Here is a 19,921-nt window from a genome sequence, read left to right as displayed (position 1 = left end):
CCTAGTGATGGGACTAGAGGGAATGGAATGAAGCTGGAGGTGGGGAGATTCAGGCTGGACGTGAGGAAGAAGTTCTTCACCGTGATAGTGGTGAAACCCTGGAATGGGTTGTCCAAGCAGGTGGTTGAGGCTCCATCCCTGGAGGTGTTTAAGAGCAGGCTGGATGAGGCTCTGGCCAGTCTGATCTAGTGTGAGGTGTCCCTGCCCATGGCAGGGGTTTTGGAACTAGATGATCCTTGTGGTCCCTTCCAACCCTGACTGATTCTATGATTCTATTATTCTACTCTACTCTACTCTAATTAAAAGGAGGCGTTCAGACTCTCTCGGCGTCCCGACTCGCTCGGCGTCCCTGCACATGCGGCAGAATTCGGTTTCTTCTACAACTTGCACTGGAGCAGGACGGCCACCAGAGGGGGATTGGGGACAGAGAGTGATGCTCAAGGACAATGTCGTTACCTGAGTGATCATAGGAAATCCCATGATGAAAAAGGAGACGCAGCACCCAAGAGTGAACAGTGCCTTGTGCGTGCGCAAGTATTTGGGGAACTCATCTGAAACAGAGGTCACTATAGTCTCGATAGTGGCAAACTGAAAGACAAAGTAAAAGGAGTTGTTTCAGGGCACACAGCATACACAGAGTGGTCCAGCTGGACAGAACAGAATATAAGACAGTACCCTGAACCTATCCTAGGTGTTAAATGCTCACATGTCAACACCAAAGCTCCCCCCAAACAATTTCAGCGTTGATTGCCTTACTTCACTCCTCTGTTTACAAAGCAGTTCACTGACCACACAAACCCAGCAATTAACCTCACAGTCCTCCAAACAAATAAATAGGAAAAAAAGGGGGAAACAAAAGTGGTTTACCATAGTGTCCAATCCCAGCGTCAGAAGCATCAAAAAGAATATTATAGCCCAGAATGGAGAGAGGGGGAGCCTGGTTAAGGCTTCTGGATAAACCACAAAAGCAATTCCAGGACCTAGAAATGAGAAAAACAGAGGCTGTGATATCCTGCCCCACATTAACATTGCTGATTATAGGCAAGATACAAATGAGAGGCACATAGTGCTGATGGCATGAGCCATGCTACAGGAAGAGGCTCTACACATGTTTCTAATCCAGATTATTGTATCCCATTTCCTAAAGAGGTAATCTAGGTTATCAGGCTCTTCTCAGCAATGCCCAATGACAGCACAAGGGGCAATGGGTAGAAGCTGAGGCATAGGAAGTTCCATGGAAACATGAGGAAGAATTAATTCACTGTGAGGGTGGCAGAACACTGGAACAGGCTGCCTGGGGCGGGGTGTGGAGTCTCCCTCTCTGGAGATATTCAAGATATGCCTGGATGAGTTCCTGTGTGATCTGCTCTAGGTGATTCTGCTCTGGCAGGGGGGTTGGACTAGGTGGTCTCTCGAGGTCCCTTCCAGCCCCTAACATTCTGTGATATCCCATTTCCTAAAGCCCTCATCTAGATTATCATATCCTATTTCCTAAAGTCCTAATCTAGGTTATCATATCCCATTTCCTAAAGCCCTCCCCCAGGCCATTTCTGCTCCAGAGAACACTGTTGCTTTCTCACATGCTTGAGAAAGGCACACAGCTTTCAGCAGCCTTTGAAATAATCTCCACAGGGTTCCTGTGAAGTGTTTGGAGTTTCTTCTGGATAGAAGATAAATACAAGAGTTAACAACATGGTGAAATAAAAAACCCCCCCACTGTACATGATTCACTAAGTGTTGCTGCCTTTAAAGTGTGCTGCAGAAAAATGGCTTTTGGGAATCAAAAGGTGCAGGTAGAGCTACTATGTATTCATGAACACATTCTTTCATCTCTTGAAAGATCTTGATTGAAGATCTCTTCTTGACTGCTAGAGAGAAGGGCTCTGTTTGCACTGGCTTCCTGCATGTGAGGGTTTTGATTAAGACTTAGGAGAATGGGTTTGCATTAATCACACTTTTCCAAGAGGTTTAATTACAGAAGGTGAAGCTGCACATCTCTCCATCTCAGTCCCTCATAACTCTCCAAGATGTCACATGCCAGGGAGCATCCAGGCACAGGTAAACAGTCACAGGGAGGCTGGCTCCCATCCTCTCCCTCTTCAGGGATATAAACTCTTTCTAAAGGGCTATTAAAGCCAGGAAAATTTCAAAGGGTTTATGTGCTGAAACCACAGAAGTCCAACGACCTTGAACTTCCCTTTTAAATCACTACAGTTTTTCAACTTCAGAATGTTCTTAATCAAACTGAGACAGGAGAACAAAAACAGATAAAGGAGAACAAAAATAGATTGCCTTGTCTTTCCCTCCAGGAAAAGTGTTTTATTTGCTCATCAGGTGCATGAGTTTTTCCTCAAAGGAAGATTCTAAGTGGAAAAAAAAAGGGGGGGAAGTAATACTCTGTGTTTGGGGAGGGAGGGGGAAATCCCTTCCCATTTTCATTCAAGGTTTTAAAACAGGAATGGAGATCATCCTAACTTTTGCCATTTCCCCCTTCAGTGCAATAAAAAACTCCACAACTTTAGAATTAATATAGGATGTAGGCATGGGCAAGGACTGCCTCTTTCCCCCAGCTGCTCAGGGTGCTTTTTAACTCTGTTCAGTGTCTGTGCTTCTCCTTAATTTTCACTCTCTTCCCACTGGGCAGTTGCCTTCTATTATGGGACTAAATTCTGCTTCCCTCTGTCATGGAGAGCAGTGAAACCTCACCCTCATGAAATAATTTAAATGACCTAACTAGGCTCTTACAAAGGCACTGAGAGCTCTACAATAAGATGGCCCAGTGACAGCTTTTCTTGCCTCCTTTGGAACAGCTGCTGAAACAGCTGGGAATAGAGAGCTCCAGCCTGTGCCTAGTCACTCACCCAAAGACCACCACCAAGCACTCAAGAGAAAAGGCTTGTGATACTCTGCACTGAATATTATGCCATCTCCAGGGAGATGAACCAGCTGAACCAAGTTTCCTCCACCTTCCCTAACACCTATGTCTCTCCATCCTCCCTCTGTCCATCTCGTTGGAGCTTCCAGTGCAGCTTCAATTGAGCAAAGCTTCTTTGACTTTTAACTCCTCACAAATTATTTCAGTGAGTGCAACATGCTTTGGATTTTGGGGCTGGTTTCCTTTGTTTGTCTTGTTGTTTGAGGATGAAGGTAAAGTCTAAAATAAAAAAAGATTAATAGACACTCCTAAAACACCTGGCTAAAACATCATGGAGCTTTTCAAACACAGTGGTTTCATCCAGACAGAAAAGGAGGATGAGAAAAAAACCTTCCTCTTCTCACTCAGCTAACTGGCAGACCAGAAAGAGACTGAACTGACATTACATTAGCTTGCAAGTGTGCTATCTCTTACTGCTTGCTATCAAGAAACAGTTTGACAGCTGACCATCCTATGAAATTCTCTTCTCAGACTCCCCAGCAGCCCAACCCCTTATGGGTCCAGCCAGTGCAAACCCCACACTAACTCCCCATGACAGCTCATGAGCTTCCCCTCTCCTCAACAGCTGCCCTTCATCAACCAAAGGAGCTGCAGGAACTGCAAAAGGAGCTGCAGGAACTGCAAAAGGAGCTGCAGGAACTGCAAAAGGAGCTGCAGGAACTGCAAAAAGGAGCTGCAGGAACTGCAAAAAGGAGCTGCAGGAACTGCAAAAAGGAGCTGCAGGAACTGCAAAAAGGAGCTGCAGGAACTGCAAAAAGGAGCTGCAGGAACTGCAAAAGGAGCTGCAGGAACTGAATGTGACCCAGCACCTTTAGCTGCATCTCCATGGGATTTCAGTTTACAGAGAAGGAATAAACAAAAGAAATTAAAAGTTTTTCTATCTCTTAACCAGTTTTTCTCTTACCAAACTAGTGATAAGGAGGCTTCAAGTAATACATTGACCACCTAGTATACTTCTTAGCATAGGCCCTTGGCAGCCTGATCTAGTTCCTGCTGACTGCAGGGAGATCAGACTGGATGACTTCCCCCATATGGAAATGCCTACAAGTAGTTTACTAATCCACTCCAGTTTGAATCCATTATTTACACCTCCAATGTCATTGTCACCTCTAATAATAGAGCTGAAGATGCTACCAGGCTCCTAAGTAGAGAAACAGAGGCATACCCTACCTTGGTCTGCCACAGCTTCGATGTTCACTTTGAGCTCATTTGCCATGAAGCCAATCACTGAGAAGATGACAAAGCCTGCAAATATACTTGTGGCACTGTTGGTACATGTGACTATCAGTGTGTCCCTGGAAAGAAAACACAAGAAGCCACATCAGCTTGTTGTAATCCATGCAGGGCAAGAGGGCTTTGTGCACTAAAGAGCCTCTCTCATGAGCACACACATCCTGTAGGAACACTGGTGAAGGTTCATCTTTATACTTATCAGTTGCATTTGGTGCTGATCAGAGGTGACAGAAGTCTTCACAACACCACTAGGAATCAGCTGTGCAGTTTTCCACCACCTGCATGCTGTCTAGAAAACCTCAGGCCATGCAGGAGGATGAGCACTGCTACTCTTGGCCTCTCCAAAGAAAGCAGCAACGATGACACAGAATACAGAATTAACCAGGCTGGAAAAGATCTTTGAGATCATCAAGTCCAACCTATCACCCAACAGCATCTAATCAACTAAACCATGGCACTAAGTGCCTCATCCAGGCTCTTTCTAAACACTTCCAATGACACAATTTGCAGCACAGTTTTACTCTGCCTGCTACAGATAGCTGCTTGTTCTGTTACATAGGGACTAACCATCGCTGTCCAGGGAAGGTGATTTGTGCTCTCTATCTTCCTTGTATTTATCCACAAGATTTCAGAGTTAAGCTTTCTGTACCCTGCAGCACTCTCTTAAGTGCTGGTCTATCTGGCACCTGGAAAGGATTCACACAGAATCACCAAGGTTGGAAGAGACCTCAAAGATCATCAAGTCCAATCCATCACCACAGACCCCATGACTAAACCATGGCACCAAGTGCCACATCCAATCCCCTGTTGAACACCTCCAGGGATGGGGACTCCACCACCTCCCTGGGCAGCACATTCCAATGGCTAATAACTCTCTCTGGGAAGAACTTTCGCCTCACCTCCAGCCTAAACTGGAGACTGTGTCCTCTTGTTCTGGTGCTGGTTGCTTGAGAGAAGAGACCAACCCTCTCCTGGCTACAACAACCCTTCAACACTCTGTGCTGGGTTAGTAGCTGGCTGGAAGGCTGAGCCCAGAGAGTAGTGGTGAATGGTGCCACTTCCAGCTGGCAGCCAGGCGCTAGTGGTTTCCCCCAGGGTTCAGTGCTGGGCCCCATCCTCTTTAATATCTTCACTGATGATCTGGATGAGGGCATTGAGTCAGTCATCAGCAAATTTGCAGATGACACCAAGTTGGGAGCAGATGTTGATCTGTTAGAGGGTGGAAGGGCTCTGCAGAGAGACCTCAACCAACTGGACAGATGGGCAAAGTCCAACAGGATGGCATTCAACAAGTCCAAGTGCTGGGTGCTGCACTTTGGCCACAACAACCCCATGTAGTGCTACAGGCTGGGGGCAGAGTGGCTGGAGAGCTGCCAAACAGAAAGGGACCTGGGGGTGTATTCTTCATCAGGGGTATCTGAAGAGCTCCACGCCTCAATGCCATGCCATACTGGGAACATAACTGTGACTTGACAGGAAACCAGCTCTCATAATCCCCCAGCCATAACTATTGCACTCTTGATAGGATTTGTATTTTGTCCTCAAAATATGTGTGTCCAAAAGACTTGCCCTTAAACTACTCAAGCTGTGCCAGGGGAGGTTTAGGCTGGATGTTAGGAAGAAGTTCTTCACAGAAAGAGAGATTGGTCATTGGAATGTGCTGCCCAGGGAGGTGGTGGAGTCACCATCACTGGAGGTGTTTAAGAAGAGACTGGATGGGGTGCTTGGTGCCATGGTTTAGTTGATTAGATGGTGTTGGGTGATAGGTTGGACTTGATGATCTCGAAGGTCTTTTCCAACCTGGTTAATTCTATTCTATTCTATTCTATTCTATGACTGGGGAGGAGGGGAGAAATCACTAGAATTGCTTATTCCTACTGTGATTTGTCAGGAACAGAACAAAATACAACCTGAAAAGCTGCCAAGAACCTCACTGAGATGGCAGAATTCTCTTAACAGAAATGATTAGGTTAATGCTTCAGGTCTACAGGGGGAAATAAAAATTACAGTGTTCTGTTTGGAAGCATCATGTCTGAATTCTTCCAAACCTGGATAAGTTTTACTTAAAATATTTTAGGTTATGCCTTGTGGAGTGAATCTGTGTGAATTTGCTGCAATTATGGACTATTTAATGACATTTAAAATGGGAATGGAGATGTAACTGAAAATTACAATCCTATCTGCAATCTTAGAATGTAATTAATATCAAAATGGAAAGGGAAAACAGTCATGCTTCATTTCAGGGTTCAAGATGTGGTGTAAAACTAAGCAGATGAGAAGTAACTGAGCTTTTCTAATGATCTCTGCTTCAGTTTCCCTTATCTCTCACTAAGGCAGGTCCAACTTCTAGTTAGTGTTAGACCTGTAAGATTTTCATACTTCATTCCCATGTATTCCATTTTAAAATGTCAGTAACATTTGGCAAACTCCACAAAACATTGCCACATGAATGCACAAAGGTAGCATGATGCTTCTTTAGGGGGTCAGGTAATGATAGGACTAGGGGGAGTGGAACAAAAGTAGATATGGGTAGATTCAGATTGGATGTTAGGAAGAAGTTCTTCCCCATGAGGGTGGTGAGGCACTGGCACAGGCTGCCCAGGGAGGTGGTGGAAGCCTCAACCCTGGAGGTTTTGAAGGCCAGGCTGGATGTGGCTGTGGGCAACCTGCTCTAGTGTGAAGTGTCCCTGGCCGTGGCAGGGGGGTTGGAACTGGTTGATCCTTGAGGTCCCTTCCAACCCTGACGGTTCTGTGATTCTCCCATGGGTTTTCTGCCCTGGTATTTCAAATGCATTCATTCATTCATCAACAATCAAGGACCAGAAAAAGCATTTTTTAAAATGCTTCCCAAAGGATAGCTGGAGGGGAGTGTCTGAGTCCACAACACTATTGCTTATTCATCCCTATTTCCCTATATCCACTTACTTTAGAACACTAAAGTACCTTTTTAAAGGCATTTTGCAAGCAGTATTTGGAAGTTATAAGATACAGGAGTTCAAATCCCAAGGAGCTTTATGCTTTAGTGCCTTGACACAGGGAAGATTTTAGGTATGCCCTTGGGACAGGGCATGCTGCTGTCAGTCCTGAATCAGCAGCTCTCACATTGCAGGAATCATTAAAGGTTTGCTTCAGTGAAAACAAGATTGGGTTTAAAGACAAACAAAATATCAGTGAAGCATTCTGCTAACAGCATGTACTTTTGGTTTCTCCATCTACTAACATGACATGATGATCTTGAGGGTCTCTTCCAACCTGGTTTATTCTATTCTATTCTATTCTGTTCTATTCTATTCTGTTCTATTCTGTTCTGTTCTATTCTATTCTATTTTCTATTCTATTCTATTTTCTATTCTATTCTATTTTCTATTCTATTCTATTCTATTTCATTCTATTCTATTCTGTTCTATTTCATTCTATTCTATTCTATTTTCTGTTCTATTTCATTCTATTCTATTCTATTTTCTATTCTATTCTGTTTTCTATTCTATTCTAATCTGGCACATTTTTTGATGAACAAGCTGTACCATGCCACCAGAACCAGGACTTCTTCCTTCTCAGCCTAACTTGCAGCACTTCAAATAAAAGTGATTTCAAATTTCACTACTTGAAATAACTTGATACATGTAAAACTACACTAAGAGTAACTGGGTTAAAAAAAAACCAAGAACATTTCGGAGAAACAAGAATCACATCTGTGGAAAGTGCATGTCATGCATGTCTCACAGTGGCAAACTTCAGCCCATTCCACACAGGGATTGTTCTCCAGCAGAGGCTGTCAACTGGGAGGGCTTCATGCCGCTGCTCAGCCGTGGGCAGCGTCCCAGTTTGCTTTTCAACCTAAAACTGCTGATTCTGAAAGTGAAAAACCAATAGGGACTGCAATATGCCAAATGCTTATCTTGAGACTTGCAGATTAGGACCTGGGGAGAAGATGCAATGTACAGAACAAAACAAAAAGATTAAGGAAACAAAACAAGCACGCACACAAAACCCCCAAACAACCAAATTAACCAACAGAAAACCAAAATACAAACAAAAGAAAACCCAACCAACCAAAGGAAGATGGATGACAGAAAGAGACACAAAATAAAAGATAGTGGGGAGAGAAAGAAAAGAAGAAAGACACCAAACAAAAAGATAAACAGGGGGAAAAAAAAGCTTTCTCCAGGTTTGAAGATGACTGGGTCTGGACAAGACTGGCTTAATAAGAGTGATGGATTTCACCCTCACATACCTGTAGCAGTTATTATGGAATTTGTTGTAAGAAGAGAGAGTAATTAGACCTCCCCATGCTGCAGATAAGGAGAAGAAAATCTGAGTGGCAGCATCTTTCCAAACCTACACAAGATAAACAGGAGGGGAAATAGCATCAGCTTCAGTTAAGGGTATTAGAAAGATCAATAGCTCTAATAAATGTTACTGTTAGGGGATTAGCACTAAGTAGTTTACATGAACTGAAGAGTGATGGATGTCAATAGAAGATTTTAAAGCACAACCTTCTTCTTGCTGAGTCCATATATGTATATGGAAGGCACAAATATTCATATCAGGTCAAATACATTCAGCAACAAAGATATGCATCAAGATGAAAAAAATAGCTGCTTGCACCAGCCAGAAGAAATCTGTGTGGCTTATTCACTCTAGCTGAGATGTAAGTGAAACTATAAGCCCACCATAGCATCAATCAGCTTCTCCCATTTTGGTGTGATGAAGTACCAGATTCCATCTCCAGCTCCAGGTAGAGTTACTCCTCTTATAAGAAGGATGATGAGAACCACATAAGGGAATGTAGCTGTGAAGTACACCACCTAGACAAGCAGAAGAAAGATTAATGAAAGGGTTCATGAGAAGAGAGGAGGGGGAAATACAAGTGCTACACTATTGCCTGAAGAAAACAATTGCTCAGGCTCAGAGACAAAAACCTAGCAAGACAACAGGGTTAATTCCCAGGAAATCTGGAGGTTTACAGCTCTTCTTGCTGCTGGAAACAGGAATAATATCAAGAGATCCTGAGATTCTAGGCAGAGAGGGGAAGAAAAAGCAGAAAAGAAAGACTGAAGAGGAGCAACAGGGATGTACAGCTAAAGGAAAATACCACTTTTGATCCTTGCCCAGAGTAAGCTTACAAAGTTCAGTGGCAATTAAATGAGCAATGCCATTCAATAACACCTATAGTTCGGGGGGGGGGGGGGTTTCTATACATTTCTCTTTATTCAACTAAGCCTGAAGAATTCTTAGCACTGTTTGTACCTCCTCATAATTACATATCACCATGGCAATATGTATGGTCCCATGGTGAGGGAAGAAAGAAAGTCAGTGGAATGGGAAAAAAGAGAGTCAGTGGAATGATCCAGGTAGACCATCAGATCATGATATCTTAATAATTACCTAGAGAGTGCTCTCTCTGTGGCCAAATCAAAGGGCCACCTAAGCTGCACACTCCATCCAAAAGCATTTCAAACCCTTTTCCCATTAACCTCTAAATCTTACAGGGAACAGGATCCTCCAAGCTGAAGTGACTTTGGAAACTGCTTTCCCAACTTGCTCCTTGCTGTTTTGGTTCTCCCTGATGATTTGTGTGTGTGTGTGCAGTGAATATACTGAACTCATCTATGCATAAATGAAGGGTTTCTATCCCTGCCACCAAGGAGTCACCACTAAGACTCACTTAAAGAAGTATCTCTTGCCACATCCAAACCCAAGGAATTCTCCTGTACGTCATCTGGTTCTTGGCTCTGGCTTTTCATGAAACAGTTCTTCCTGTCACATTAAAGTGGGGGGAACAACTAAATCTCAACTTTCCTCTGGCATTCTGACTCTCAGGATTTTCTGCTGCTTCCCAAGCTACCTCCCAACAGATGTTGTCAGCTTGTAGATGCAAAGGGGTGGCTGGAATCGGAAATCTCCAGCTTCTTTATCTTTTCAGCCTCCTCTTGAAAAGAAGGCAGAATTTTGCTGTGTCATCACCCAGCATTTTAACCTGCCTGCTGACTGCAGTGGCATTGTTGGATATTGCATTCCTGCAGCTTTCATACACACACAAAAAAAACCCCATCAAACCACTAACACCCAGACCGGTGCTGCTGCTGAAAGGCAAGCTGCAGTTCTCTGCTCAGATGGCTGCCTGGCCAATTCTTGTGCCTGCCACTTCCATGCCAATGAGAGGACATGCTCCCTCTTGACACAGCTGCCAATCAGGAGGCATGGAGAAAGGCTGCAGATTTGAAGGGCAGTGGAGAGAATGACATGGGAGAGGTCAGAGAATCAGAGCAGGGAGCTGGGCTAGTGCAAGGAGTCTGTAAAGAATGGCACAGAAATATTTGGGAAGAGAGGATTAACCCTGTCACAGCTCACACCACTGACCAGCTGAAGTTTGATCCTGATGTTAAACTATGTTACCTAACACCTTAATTCGCATCACAATTTCCCTGATGGCAGTGAAATAGGAAATCACTGGGGAATTTTAACAGCCACCACGCAGAACAAGGAAAGTTGCTGACGGCAGGGGTTTTGTCATCCAACTGCTAAGTGCAGCTCAAGAACTCATTTTAAATCTGCTGCATATCAAGGAACAAATGCTGAACCAAAAATTAATTCTTTTTTAATGTTTTAGAAAGGCATAGAAAGGCAGGAAGGCAGGCAGGAAGGCAGGAAGGAAGGCAGGCAGGCAGGAAGGAAGGCAGGCAGGCAGGAAGAAAGGAAGAAAGGAAGAGAAAGAGAGAGAGAAAGAGAAAGAAAGAAAGAGAGAGAGAAAAAGAAAGAAAGAGAGAGAAAGAAAGAGAAAGAAAGAGAAAGAGAAAGAAAGAAAGAAAGAGAGAGAGAGAAAGAGAGAGAGAAAGAGAGAGAGAGAAAGAGAGAGAAAGAAGAGAGAGAGAGAGAAAGAAGAGAAAGAGAGAGAAAGAGAAAGAGAGAGAAAGAGAGAGAAAGAGAGAGAAAGAGAGAGAAAGAGAGAGAAAGAGAGAGAAAGAGAGAGAAAGAGAGAGAGAGAGAGAAATTGAGAGAGAGAAAGAGAGAGAGAAAGAGAGAGAGACAGAGAGAGAGAGAGAAAGAGAGAGAGAAAGAGAGAGAGAGAGAGAGAGAGAAAGAGAGAGAGAAAGAGAGAGAGAAAGAGAGAGAGAAAGAGAGAGAGAAAGAGAGAGAGAAAGAGAGAGAGAAAGAGAGAGAGAAAGAGAGAAAGAAAGAGAGAAAGAAAGAGAGAAAGAAAGAGAGAAAGAAAGAGAGAAAACAGAGGAAAAAGGCATTTCATTAATTCTTAGCCACTTCCAGTAATTCACTGCCTTAGATGAGAATGTGCTTCCCTACAGCTTTCTTGCAAGTGGACAATCACACATATTTGTCTTACTTTTCCTGATGACTTGATTCCTTTAGCAAGGGAGGCATATACAATCACCCAAGCTAGGAAAAGAGACAGTGCCAAGGGCCATCTGATCTCACCAGGATATTCAATCCCTGCCGAAATCTTCAATACAAAATATCTAAGAAAACACAAAGAAAGGGGGGAAAAAAAAAGAGAAAAAGAGATAGAAAGACAGTTTTTAAATGTTGTTTAAAAATAAGTAATTAAGGAGAGCAGCTGCAGGCAGCAATTTAGTGCAAATTCCTACAGCATTTTGGTTTGCTGCAGCATTCTCAAGTGGTTTCTCTAGAAGGTTCCAGCGATTCTCACCATGTATTATTTTATTTATCTGCATTGCAGTAGTAGATAAAAATGCCAGGCAAGGGCCAACACCCCAGCTGTGCTTAGCACCACAGGAGCAGAACACAGATAATCCTGTGCTTGGAACTTCGCTTTTGTCATCCCCATGCATTAAAAAACAACTCCCCCAAAAAAGAGCATCATTTGCTGTCCTTAACTGCAGCATTTCCAGTCCTCCAAACAGTGATTTATTGTCTGCTACAGTGGATTTTGGAGGAAGATTAACATACCTACAGGGGGTTAACATAACATCTCCAAACAAAGCAAAATCTTACTTGAAGTATTCTTCACTTCCACTGACAAAGGTTTTGTTTCCTTCACTGGTGAAGTTAACCATAGTCAAGTTTGGATAGGCACTCATACAGAAAGTGGAGTTCTTGATTTGTATTTTGGGGTGGTCACCAATAATGCAGGAATCTAGGGAGAAATGAAGGGGGGGGGGGAGGGGCGGAATGAGAGAGAAAAATAACTTGTCTGGATTTTTTCCTTCCCATTTGGGTGTACAACAAAAAGCATCAGCTCACACAGACTGACTTCTCTTCTGTTAGATTTCTGAACACCTCGCTTACAGAAACTAGAAGGGTCTGAGAGAACCGGGTCTTAAAAGATCTCATGATTTATCCCAAATGTTTAAGGCATAAAAAGAGGAACTGAAAGAACTCCTGCAGCCGGCCGGGAGGGCTCACTCCTCTCTCAGGAGTCACTCGCTCTCAGCGGCAGGGGCCGGAGCATGCCCTCGGGCTGAAATTAGGGAGGGCTAAGGGAGAAGTGAAGAATCATGACCAGCCCAGGCGGGATGGGGGAGCGCACCTCCCTGCTGGGGCTGGCAGCGAGTCCAAAAGCTGCTCAGTTTTTCCCCTTTACATATAATTATCTGGTTTGGACTTCTTTGCAAAAAGTAATTTCTTGGGGGGTTGTTTCTTGGGTTTGGTTTGGGGGCTTTTTTCGTTCGTTTGCTTGGTTTGGTTGTTTGTTGTTATAAATGAGCCTCGCTAAAGCCCAAGAAGCTGTGATAGAAAGCAGAGGCTTCTAGCTACGTTGTCCCCTGCTTTCTCCCACTTACAGTTGTTGGGGGGTTTGGGGGTTGGTTTTTTGGGGGGCTTGTTTGCTTGGTTTTGGGGAGAATGTGTGAAAACTAATAATAATAAACAAAAAAAAAAAGAGAGAGAGAGAGAGAAAGAAATAGAGGCTTGGGCTTCTTTTAGCATTAGAGATTAAAAATCGCATTTACCCTCGTTGAGTTAAAAATTAAAAGAGGTGGAAGGCGCCCATCTGGCTTGGGAAGTGGCGGCTCCTCCATCCTGGGAACCTCGCCTGGCCACAGGAATCCGCAGTCCCCGCTGGCATCTCCCAGGGGCGCAGCTGTGCCGGAGAAAACTCTGGAAACCCCCCAGATAATAACTAAAAGCCTATTCCCACCTTACCTAACAAAAGTTTGTTTTTATCTTTACAGTCTGGCGTGTTCCACGGGTTGTTACAGGAAGCCCAAGGTAGCACAGGTACAAAGGAAGCGAAAAGGTAGAAAAGTGTGTAGCAGAGGATAATATTGTAGTATATGGCTATCAGGACGGAGATGATCAGCATCGCAATGCCGCAGCCTGAGAAAAACGAGAGGGAAGGAGGGAACGGAGAGAGGAGACCGCGGTTAAGCCCAGGTGGAGGGGCGGAAACCGCAGCAGGTCCCGGTGGCTTCGTCTGGTGCAGGTACAAAGCGCATCCCCCGCCAGAAGTGCTCCCCCCGCGCAAGCTGCGCGCTAAACGCTGCGGAAACCAGAGATCATGCGGCTGCGCGCCTGCGGACGCGCTAGGGAGGCGGCGGTGCTTAAGCCATGCAAGAGAGGGGGTGCAGGACATGCTCCCCAAAAACCGGGCCGGCTCCTGCTCCGCTCACCTTGCAAGGCGGGGATGGCTTTCCAGACTGACACGGGCCCCTGACTAGCAAACTGCCCCAGGGAGACTTCCAGGAAGAAAATGGGGATCCCGGCCAGAGCCAGCATCATCAAATAGGGGATGAGGAACGCACCTTGTGGGGATGAGGGGGAGGGGAGAAAAGAGAGAACAACCTCAATCAGCACGCACGGACCGTGGGGGCCGAGCCTCCTCATCCATCACACCAGGGTGAATTCGCCTACCACCATGGCCCGGCGCGGAGAGCCCCGCTCAAGCTCCGCGGGGCAGGGATCCCCGCCTTAGCAACCCCCGCGGCAGGCTGGGAGCGGGCTCTCCTGGGGTAAAGCGGGGCTGTTTACGCCCGGGATACGGGGGACAACCCGGTCAAGGTCTGCGGCTACTGAACAATTTCGGTTTGTTAACGATTCCTGGTGCCCCCAGACCGGGGGAGGGGGAAGCAGCCTTCTGTATTTCCAGCACTTGCTGGAGAGAATATTGCCATTGAACGAGTATTTTAACACCTTCCGCTTCAAGGTTCCTACACGTAAAAAGGTAAAGACTGGCTTGGGTTTAGAATCGCTAGTTCCTTCACACAAACCAGCTCTTACAGCCTCTGCACACCTGGCCCCAACCCTCACAGCACCCACATCACCTACTCGGAGCCCCGCGCGGCCAGAAGCGGCTCCCAGCGCAGGATGAACACAGCAGCCCCCAGCGGCTCCCAGTTTAGGTGAGACCTCTGTTAGAACCTCCGCAAATAAACTTTTTCTTCTTCAGATAAGCTATTAACGGCAGAACCCTTCTTCCAACCTTATTCTCCTCCGTTCTGCTCTATTATCCTCTGTTTTGCTCAATTTCAAGCGATTGGTTTTCAGTCGTTTTATGGAGAGGTTTAGAAGAAACTCCCCAAGCTTCACGAAATAACAGAACGGCTCGACTTGTGTCCAAGTGTCCTTCCGTGACTTTCCTGATTGGAAAACCCTTTGTATCGTGCTCACCTCCCTCCACTTCCCCAGTCCCATCGTTTGTGGAGTTAGACCAGAATGAACTAGGCGAAGTGGGAAGCTCGAAAGCCTCATTCTGTGTCCAGGTGTGATCAACTCTTCGTTTTCCTCCCTCTCCTACCAGAGCCAGCTAACTGCAGGTGTTTCAAAGGAGAGCGCTACCTTCTAACGAAATCCTGCCGGAGATTTCCTACTTTGAGAGCTGACCATCAGAAAACCCTAGCCAGGATTCTCAGCCAAGTTGTTGGTGGTCTGGAGGTGCCCTCAGAGCTGGGCTCAACCCGGAGCTTGCTGCCCGGTTTTGCCAGACAAGCGGACACCACTTCCCCCCGCTTCTTTCCCTCCTGTTTCTCCCCACCGAGAAGGCAGGGACCGGTTCAGCCACGTACGGTACTGCAGGTAGAGAGACAGGAAAAAGCCATCATACCTCCCCCATTCTTAAAGGCCAGGTACGGGAACCTCCAGACATTGCCCAGCCCCACTGCATAACCCACCATGGAGAGGATGAAATCCAGCTTGCTAGACCAGTTCCCTCGGGCTTTATTTTCATCCCCTACATCGTCTTCCTAAAAGAGGGGAGAAGGAGAGGGGGGGAAAAAGAAAGGTCGGAAAACAGCCACTTCTGCAAACAAGCATCGCGGTGTTGCTGCTGCCGGGTTCACCAGAGGGAGAAAGAACGGGAGGGGAAACGGGGGATCTTCCCATGCAGCCCCTGCCTGGGCTCTGTTCTGACAGAGAAAACAACAGAGCAGCTTTTCAAACCCTGGCCCTCGGCCAGGTTGCCCCCGAGGGAGGCGAGACCGTGAGTGCAACCCGGGGGTGTCAGTTCCCACTGGCCGGGTACCCACGTCCCGAATGTGCAGGGCTGGGCTCCACAGCGGCCTGCCCGGAGCCTCCAGCCACTGCAATGCGCATCTCCCAGCCATGCTGGCATCTTCACAGGGCCCCGGGAGTGGCCTGCCTCCTCATCGTCCGCTGCACAGGAGGCCAAACTGCCCTCTCTGAGGAGCGGAGCCCTCAGACGGGGACCGACCAACCGCCGGCCTCAGAAAGCCGGCAAGGGCCCGGCCGTTTCCCCTGGCACACAGAAACCAAGTGAAAAAAAACGCTTTCAAAGAACGAAAACCTCACAGCCCCCCCTTCCTCTTCCTGGGCAAACCCAGACACGCAGGGGAGCAGAGAGAGCATCGAGAGCGGTGGGCACCGGCACCTGCCAGGCCCCGCAACCCGGCCAATGGCAAACCCCTCCCGGGACGCAGTGCCAGGGGCTAGCAGGGTTTGGTATCCTGTGGGGTTCAGGTGATTTCGCATTATTTTTGGTTACAGGCTCCAAGGATTGAGCAGACGACTGAGTCTGAGAGGGGGAGAGCATCTTTCCTGCCTTTGACATCTGATGCTGGGGACAGGACTTGGCCTTGGGGACAGAGAGGATACACCAACCGGACCGGGTGATGAAGACATGGAGGCATGGCTCAGTGAACACTTTGGAATTAGCCGGGCACTGTTGACTGTCAATTATACCCGTACCCCATGGTTAGCCCTCAACAGCAGCACAATATCTTGCCCCAGACTTCTCCCTTCCCCCTCCCAACGACACAGCCCCATCATTGACTAATTTGAACCTGATTTTAGAGCGTCAGCCCATACCAGTGCTGAGAAGCAAAGACCTCTCACTCCCACAAGCTGAACTGGGGGAAGAAATCCTGAAAGGAGCCAACTTACCCCCTCCACTCTGCCGGGAAGAACAGAAGTGTTGCCATCTGTGCCCAGCACCACAGTACTCTGGCTCAAGCTCACCCAGGAGCCTTTGGCATTGTTTTGCTCCAGTGTGCTCTTACCAAGGGTTAGATTGGCGTCCCCGTCTGTGCTCTGCAAAGCAGGGATTTTGCAGTGGGGGATAGCAGCTTGCCCGGCGGCCCCTGCCCCAGGAGTGTGCTTGCATGGAAAGGTTTCCACAGATTCCCTCCGGAGGGTGGAGTTGGCTTGCACCGGGGTGCTGCTGAGTTTGCAGATCCCGACTTTGGTCCTCTCGAAATCATTTGGTTTAGCTTCTTCGGAGGGCAGGGTTTTGCAGTCGTTAGAGACCGATCGCGGAAGCCTGGCCACCGCGGCAGGGGCTTGCGATGGGGCATTCTGCGGCGCATTTTCAGGGCTGATTCTTACAACCCCCGCACCTTCACTGGGCCCAGCGGCAACGGTTTCAGGATTGTTCACAAACGGCTTGCTCATATCCCTTTGACTGGCGTAATCCTGAAATGACAACGTCACATATTTTATGAAAGGGGGGGAAAAAAACCCAATTGGGGAGTGCAAAGATTCTACGATTTGAGGCTTTTTTCCCCCCTCGGGCACAAAATGCTCGGGGGGAATCAGAAGTATTGCGGAATTTCGAGGTGCCCCAGCCCACCTGTTTGCCCTCTCATTCAGCGTTAATGTCCTGGGGGAGAGAAAAATAAGGTTTTGAATAATAATAATAAAAGCAAAAAAATCAAACAAAACCCCCGCACCGGCGCCTGCAAAAGCAGAATTCGAGTTTAAATAAAGTGCCTCTACAGCACTGCGCCGCCAGCCCTCGTTAGATTTCACAGCACGGCTGTGGGATGCTCCCTTCCCTATCGCCGGGGTAGAAAGATTCTTTAATTTTACGCCCCATTTCCTTTCTGTCATTCAACAATGCACATCAGCTCTTTTGCCTTTTTTTTTTTCTTTCTTTCTTTAATATATATAGGCAATAGAGAAGCTGCCCTGTAGGCAGCCGGAGACGGGGAGGGGGGAAGGGGAAAAAAAAAAGAAGGTGAAATAGTGCTGGTGAGCATTTCTGAACTGGCTGTCACCCTTCCGAATCCAACAGCAAGACAACGAAACACAAAACCAACCAAACCCAGCTAAATTTCTCTGTTCTTTTGCTTGTTTTCGACTCGCACACCTCTAAAGATTTTTTTTTTAAGCATTTCTTACTCATTAAACAGATTATTGGTGACATTCCCTGCCACCCCACCCCTGCCTTTCCCCTCCATCTTAAAATCGTAACTTAAAAAGCATATATTTGTTATTATCTTTTTAAAAGTCGGCAGACGAACACTCCTAACCATACCTTTTCCATCCATTTGATGTTAAGAACACGCCTGCTTTCCTGAAGAAGGTTTCACCAAACCACCTGGCACTGTCTCCGCTGCAAGTTTTCTCAGCGTCCTAATCCCAGTCTCCCAGTGATAAAATAAGAGGGACTTGGCCCCTTGTCCGATGTTCTTCGGGGTACCGCCGTTCCCTACCACCCCCCCACACTCCCCCTTCCTTTCCGCTCTGGTTTCGCGGACTGACAGCAGCCATCTCCCGGGGCACTGCGGAAAGATTCGCGGACAGACCACCGACAGCTCCCGGAGCACCGCGAAAAGCTCCGGAGGCAGCTCCCCCTCCGGCACCGCTCCCCTCGCTACGCGAAAGACACCACCAGCATGAGGCATCCAACCCCAAATTTAACGGCCAGCACCCCTTTCAGCATCAAATAAGAGATCCAAGCACTTACCATGCCTTAAATAGCCACCAATTGACTCAGTAGAGGCAAAACCAGCAGTACAAGCAAAACCAGCAGCCCAGGCAATAGACAGACTGGATTTTGCCCAGTGGAGAGCAAAGCTTTCTATACTTCCTTGGGAAAGACTGGGTTTGCGTCAGTGCATAGCAAGGTGCCCTTCGTTTGACATTTTCTTGATAATAAGAGTTTGATAAATCATTACCCCTGGTTTCAGATTTTAAAGGGACAAGGCGCAGCCGGAGCGTCGGCTGCTGTCACTCACCCGGCAGCGGGATGGCGTGGTCCCTGTGACTCAGACGGGGGCTGACTGCTAAACCAGAGCCAGCAAGAGCGGGGAAGAACTTTCTTGTCGGTGATTAGAGGGAACATGTGAGAAACACGTACTACTGCGCCCAAAGCGAGAGAGGGACGGGGAGAAACCTTCCATTTCTACCCCCCCTCCTTGTTACCCTAATGTGGCATTCAGAGACATTTCCCTTCTTGTTCTTTTTTCTTTTGGTTTTTAAATTTCCCTGCATTTCTGCAGTTCACAGTTGGATCAGACATTGTATGCTTATCTATATGCTTGTATGTATAGATAAATTACGTATTTATATATCAATTACGTGTTTATGTATAAATTACGTATTTACATGTATCTCCACATACCTATATGCATAGAGAGTTCACTGTGTGTCAAGTGCATACGAACACGTTGTAACTGTGTCTTCCTTGCTCTCGTGGCACCAGACAAAACGATACCCTCTATTTTGGCTCTGCCTCGAGGGGAAAACCCTCAGCCCTAATTAATTTAAAATGATTCACACAATTCATCAAAACTATCAGGAACAGTTAAGCGGGAGTAAAGACGATGGCAACCACAATCGAGTCGTTTAGTTTCTTCCCCCACCCATCAAAGCACTTGTGTTTGAGAACTGGGGGGGAAGGAGGGGAATTTCTGATCATTGAAAGTCAGGTGTTAACCCAGAATCGTTTCTGTCACGAAGTAATTCACCCATAACCACCTCTCGAACGTGTTATTTGCTATTTGAGGGGCTTTCGCAGAGATTCGTTGCGCACAAGGTACCTTTGGTCACGCTGACAACAGTAAAATGCGCCCTGGCAAAGGGGGATGCTCCCTAAGCAACCTTCCCAGTTGCTCCAGCGTCAGAGCTGATGCTCCTCCGCAACCCCTCTGCTAACGTCAGCTGCTCCGGGGAGGATTTCAGGCTTAGCCTGAGCCAGTGTGCGCCTATGCGGGGAGGGGAGGTGGAGGAGAGCTCTGCGAGCAGCACCGCATGCAGTTCCCGCGCGTCCTTGGCTCTAGGGGTTACTAACGCTTGTTTCAGTGGCCAGGGTCAACCACAAACTGGCAGTAGCCCGGATCATTCTGCAGAGCCTCGGGGCGCTCGGTGCTGTCATAGAACCGCAGAATAATTTTGGTTGGAAAAGGCTTTTAAAATCATCGAGTCCGACCATTAACTTTACCAAGTGTGGTGCTAAACCATGGCCCTCAGCACCACATCACTAAAGCTTTTAAACATCTCCAGGGACGGGGATTCAACCATCTCCCTGGGGAGCCTGTTCCAGTGTTTGAGACCCCTTTCACTGAAAAAGTTTCTTCACTTCAGGAGCTGAAAGCCTCACCA

General features: G+C 46.9%; 1 protein-coding gene across 1 annotated transcript in view; it reads right to left on the bottom strand.

Annotated features, from left to right (window-relative positions):
• Nucleotides 1–16,645, bottom strand: part of SLC6A5 (solute carrier family 6 member 5) — a 33,805-nt gene extending 17,160 nt beyond the window's left edge. Inside the window, exons 1-12 of the mRNA XM_054171661.1 lie at nt 16,477–16,645; nt 16,218–16,229; nt 15,186–15,320; nt 13,756–13,887; nt 13,289–13,462; nt 12,140–12,281; nt 11,511–11,643; nt 8,842–8,976; nt 8,403–8,506; nt 4,106–4,230; nt 868–980; nt 457–588 (exon numbers count right to left, since the gene is read on the bottom strand). Coding sequence (XP_054027636.1) covers nt 457–588; nt 868–980; nt 4,106–4,230; nt 8,403–8,506; nt 8,842–8,976; nt 11,511–11,643; nt 12,140–12,281; nt 13,289–13,462; nt 13,756–13,887; nt 15,186–15,320; nt 16,218–16,227 — 1,335 coding nt within the window. The 5' untranslated portion in view covers nt 16,228–16,229; nt 16,477–16,645. The remainder of the gene's footprint in view (nt 1–456; nt 589–867; nt 981–4,105; nt 4,231–8,402; nt 8,507–8,841; nt 8,977–11,510; nt 11,644–12,139; nt 12,282–13,288; nt 13,463–13,755; nt 13,888–15,185; nt 15,321–16,217; nt 16,230–16,476) is intronic.
• Between the last annotated feature and the right edge of the window lie 3,276 nt (nt 16,646–19,921).

This window comes from Dryobates pubescens, chromosome 22, assembly GCF_014839835.1.
Source record: "Dryobates pubescens isolate bDryPub1 chromosome 22, bDryPub1.pri, whole genome shotgun sequence".
NCBI classification, from domain to species: domain Eukaryota; kingdom Metazoa; phylum Chordata; class Aves; order Piciformes; family Picidae; genus Dryobates; species Dryobates pubescens.
The sequence above is the reverse complement of the archived record's forward strand: the minus strand, read 5'-3'. Positions and strand labels throughout refer to the sequence as shown.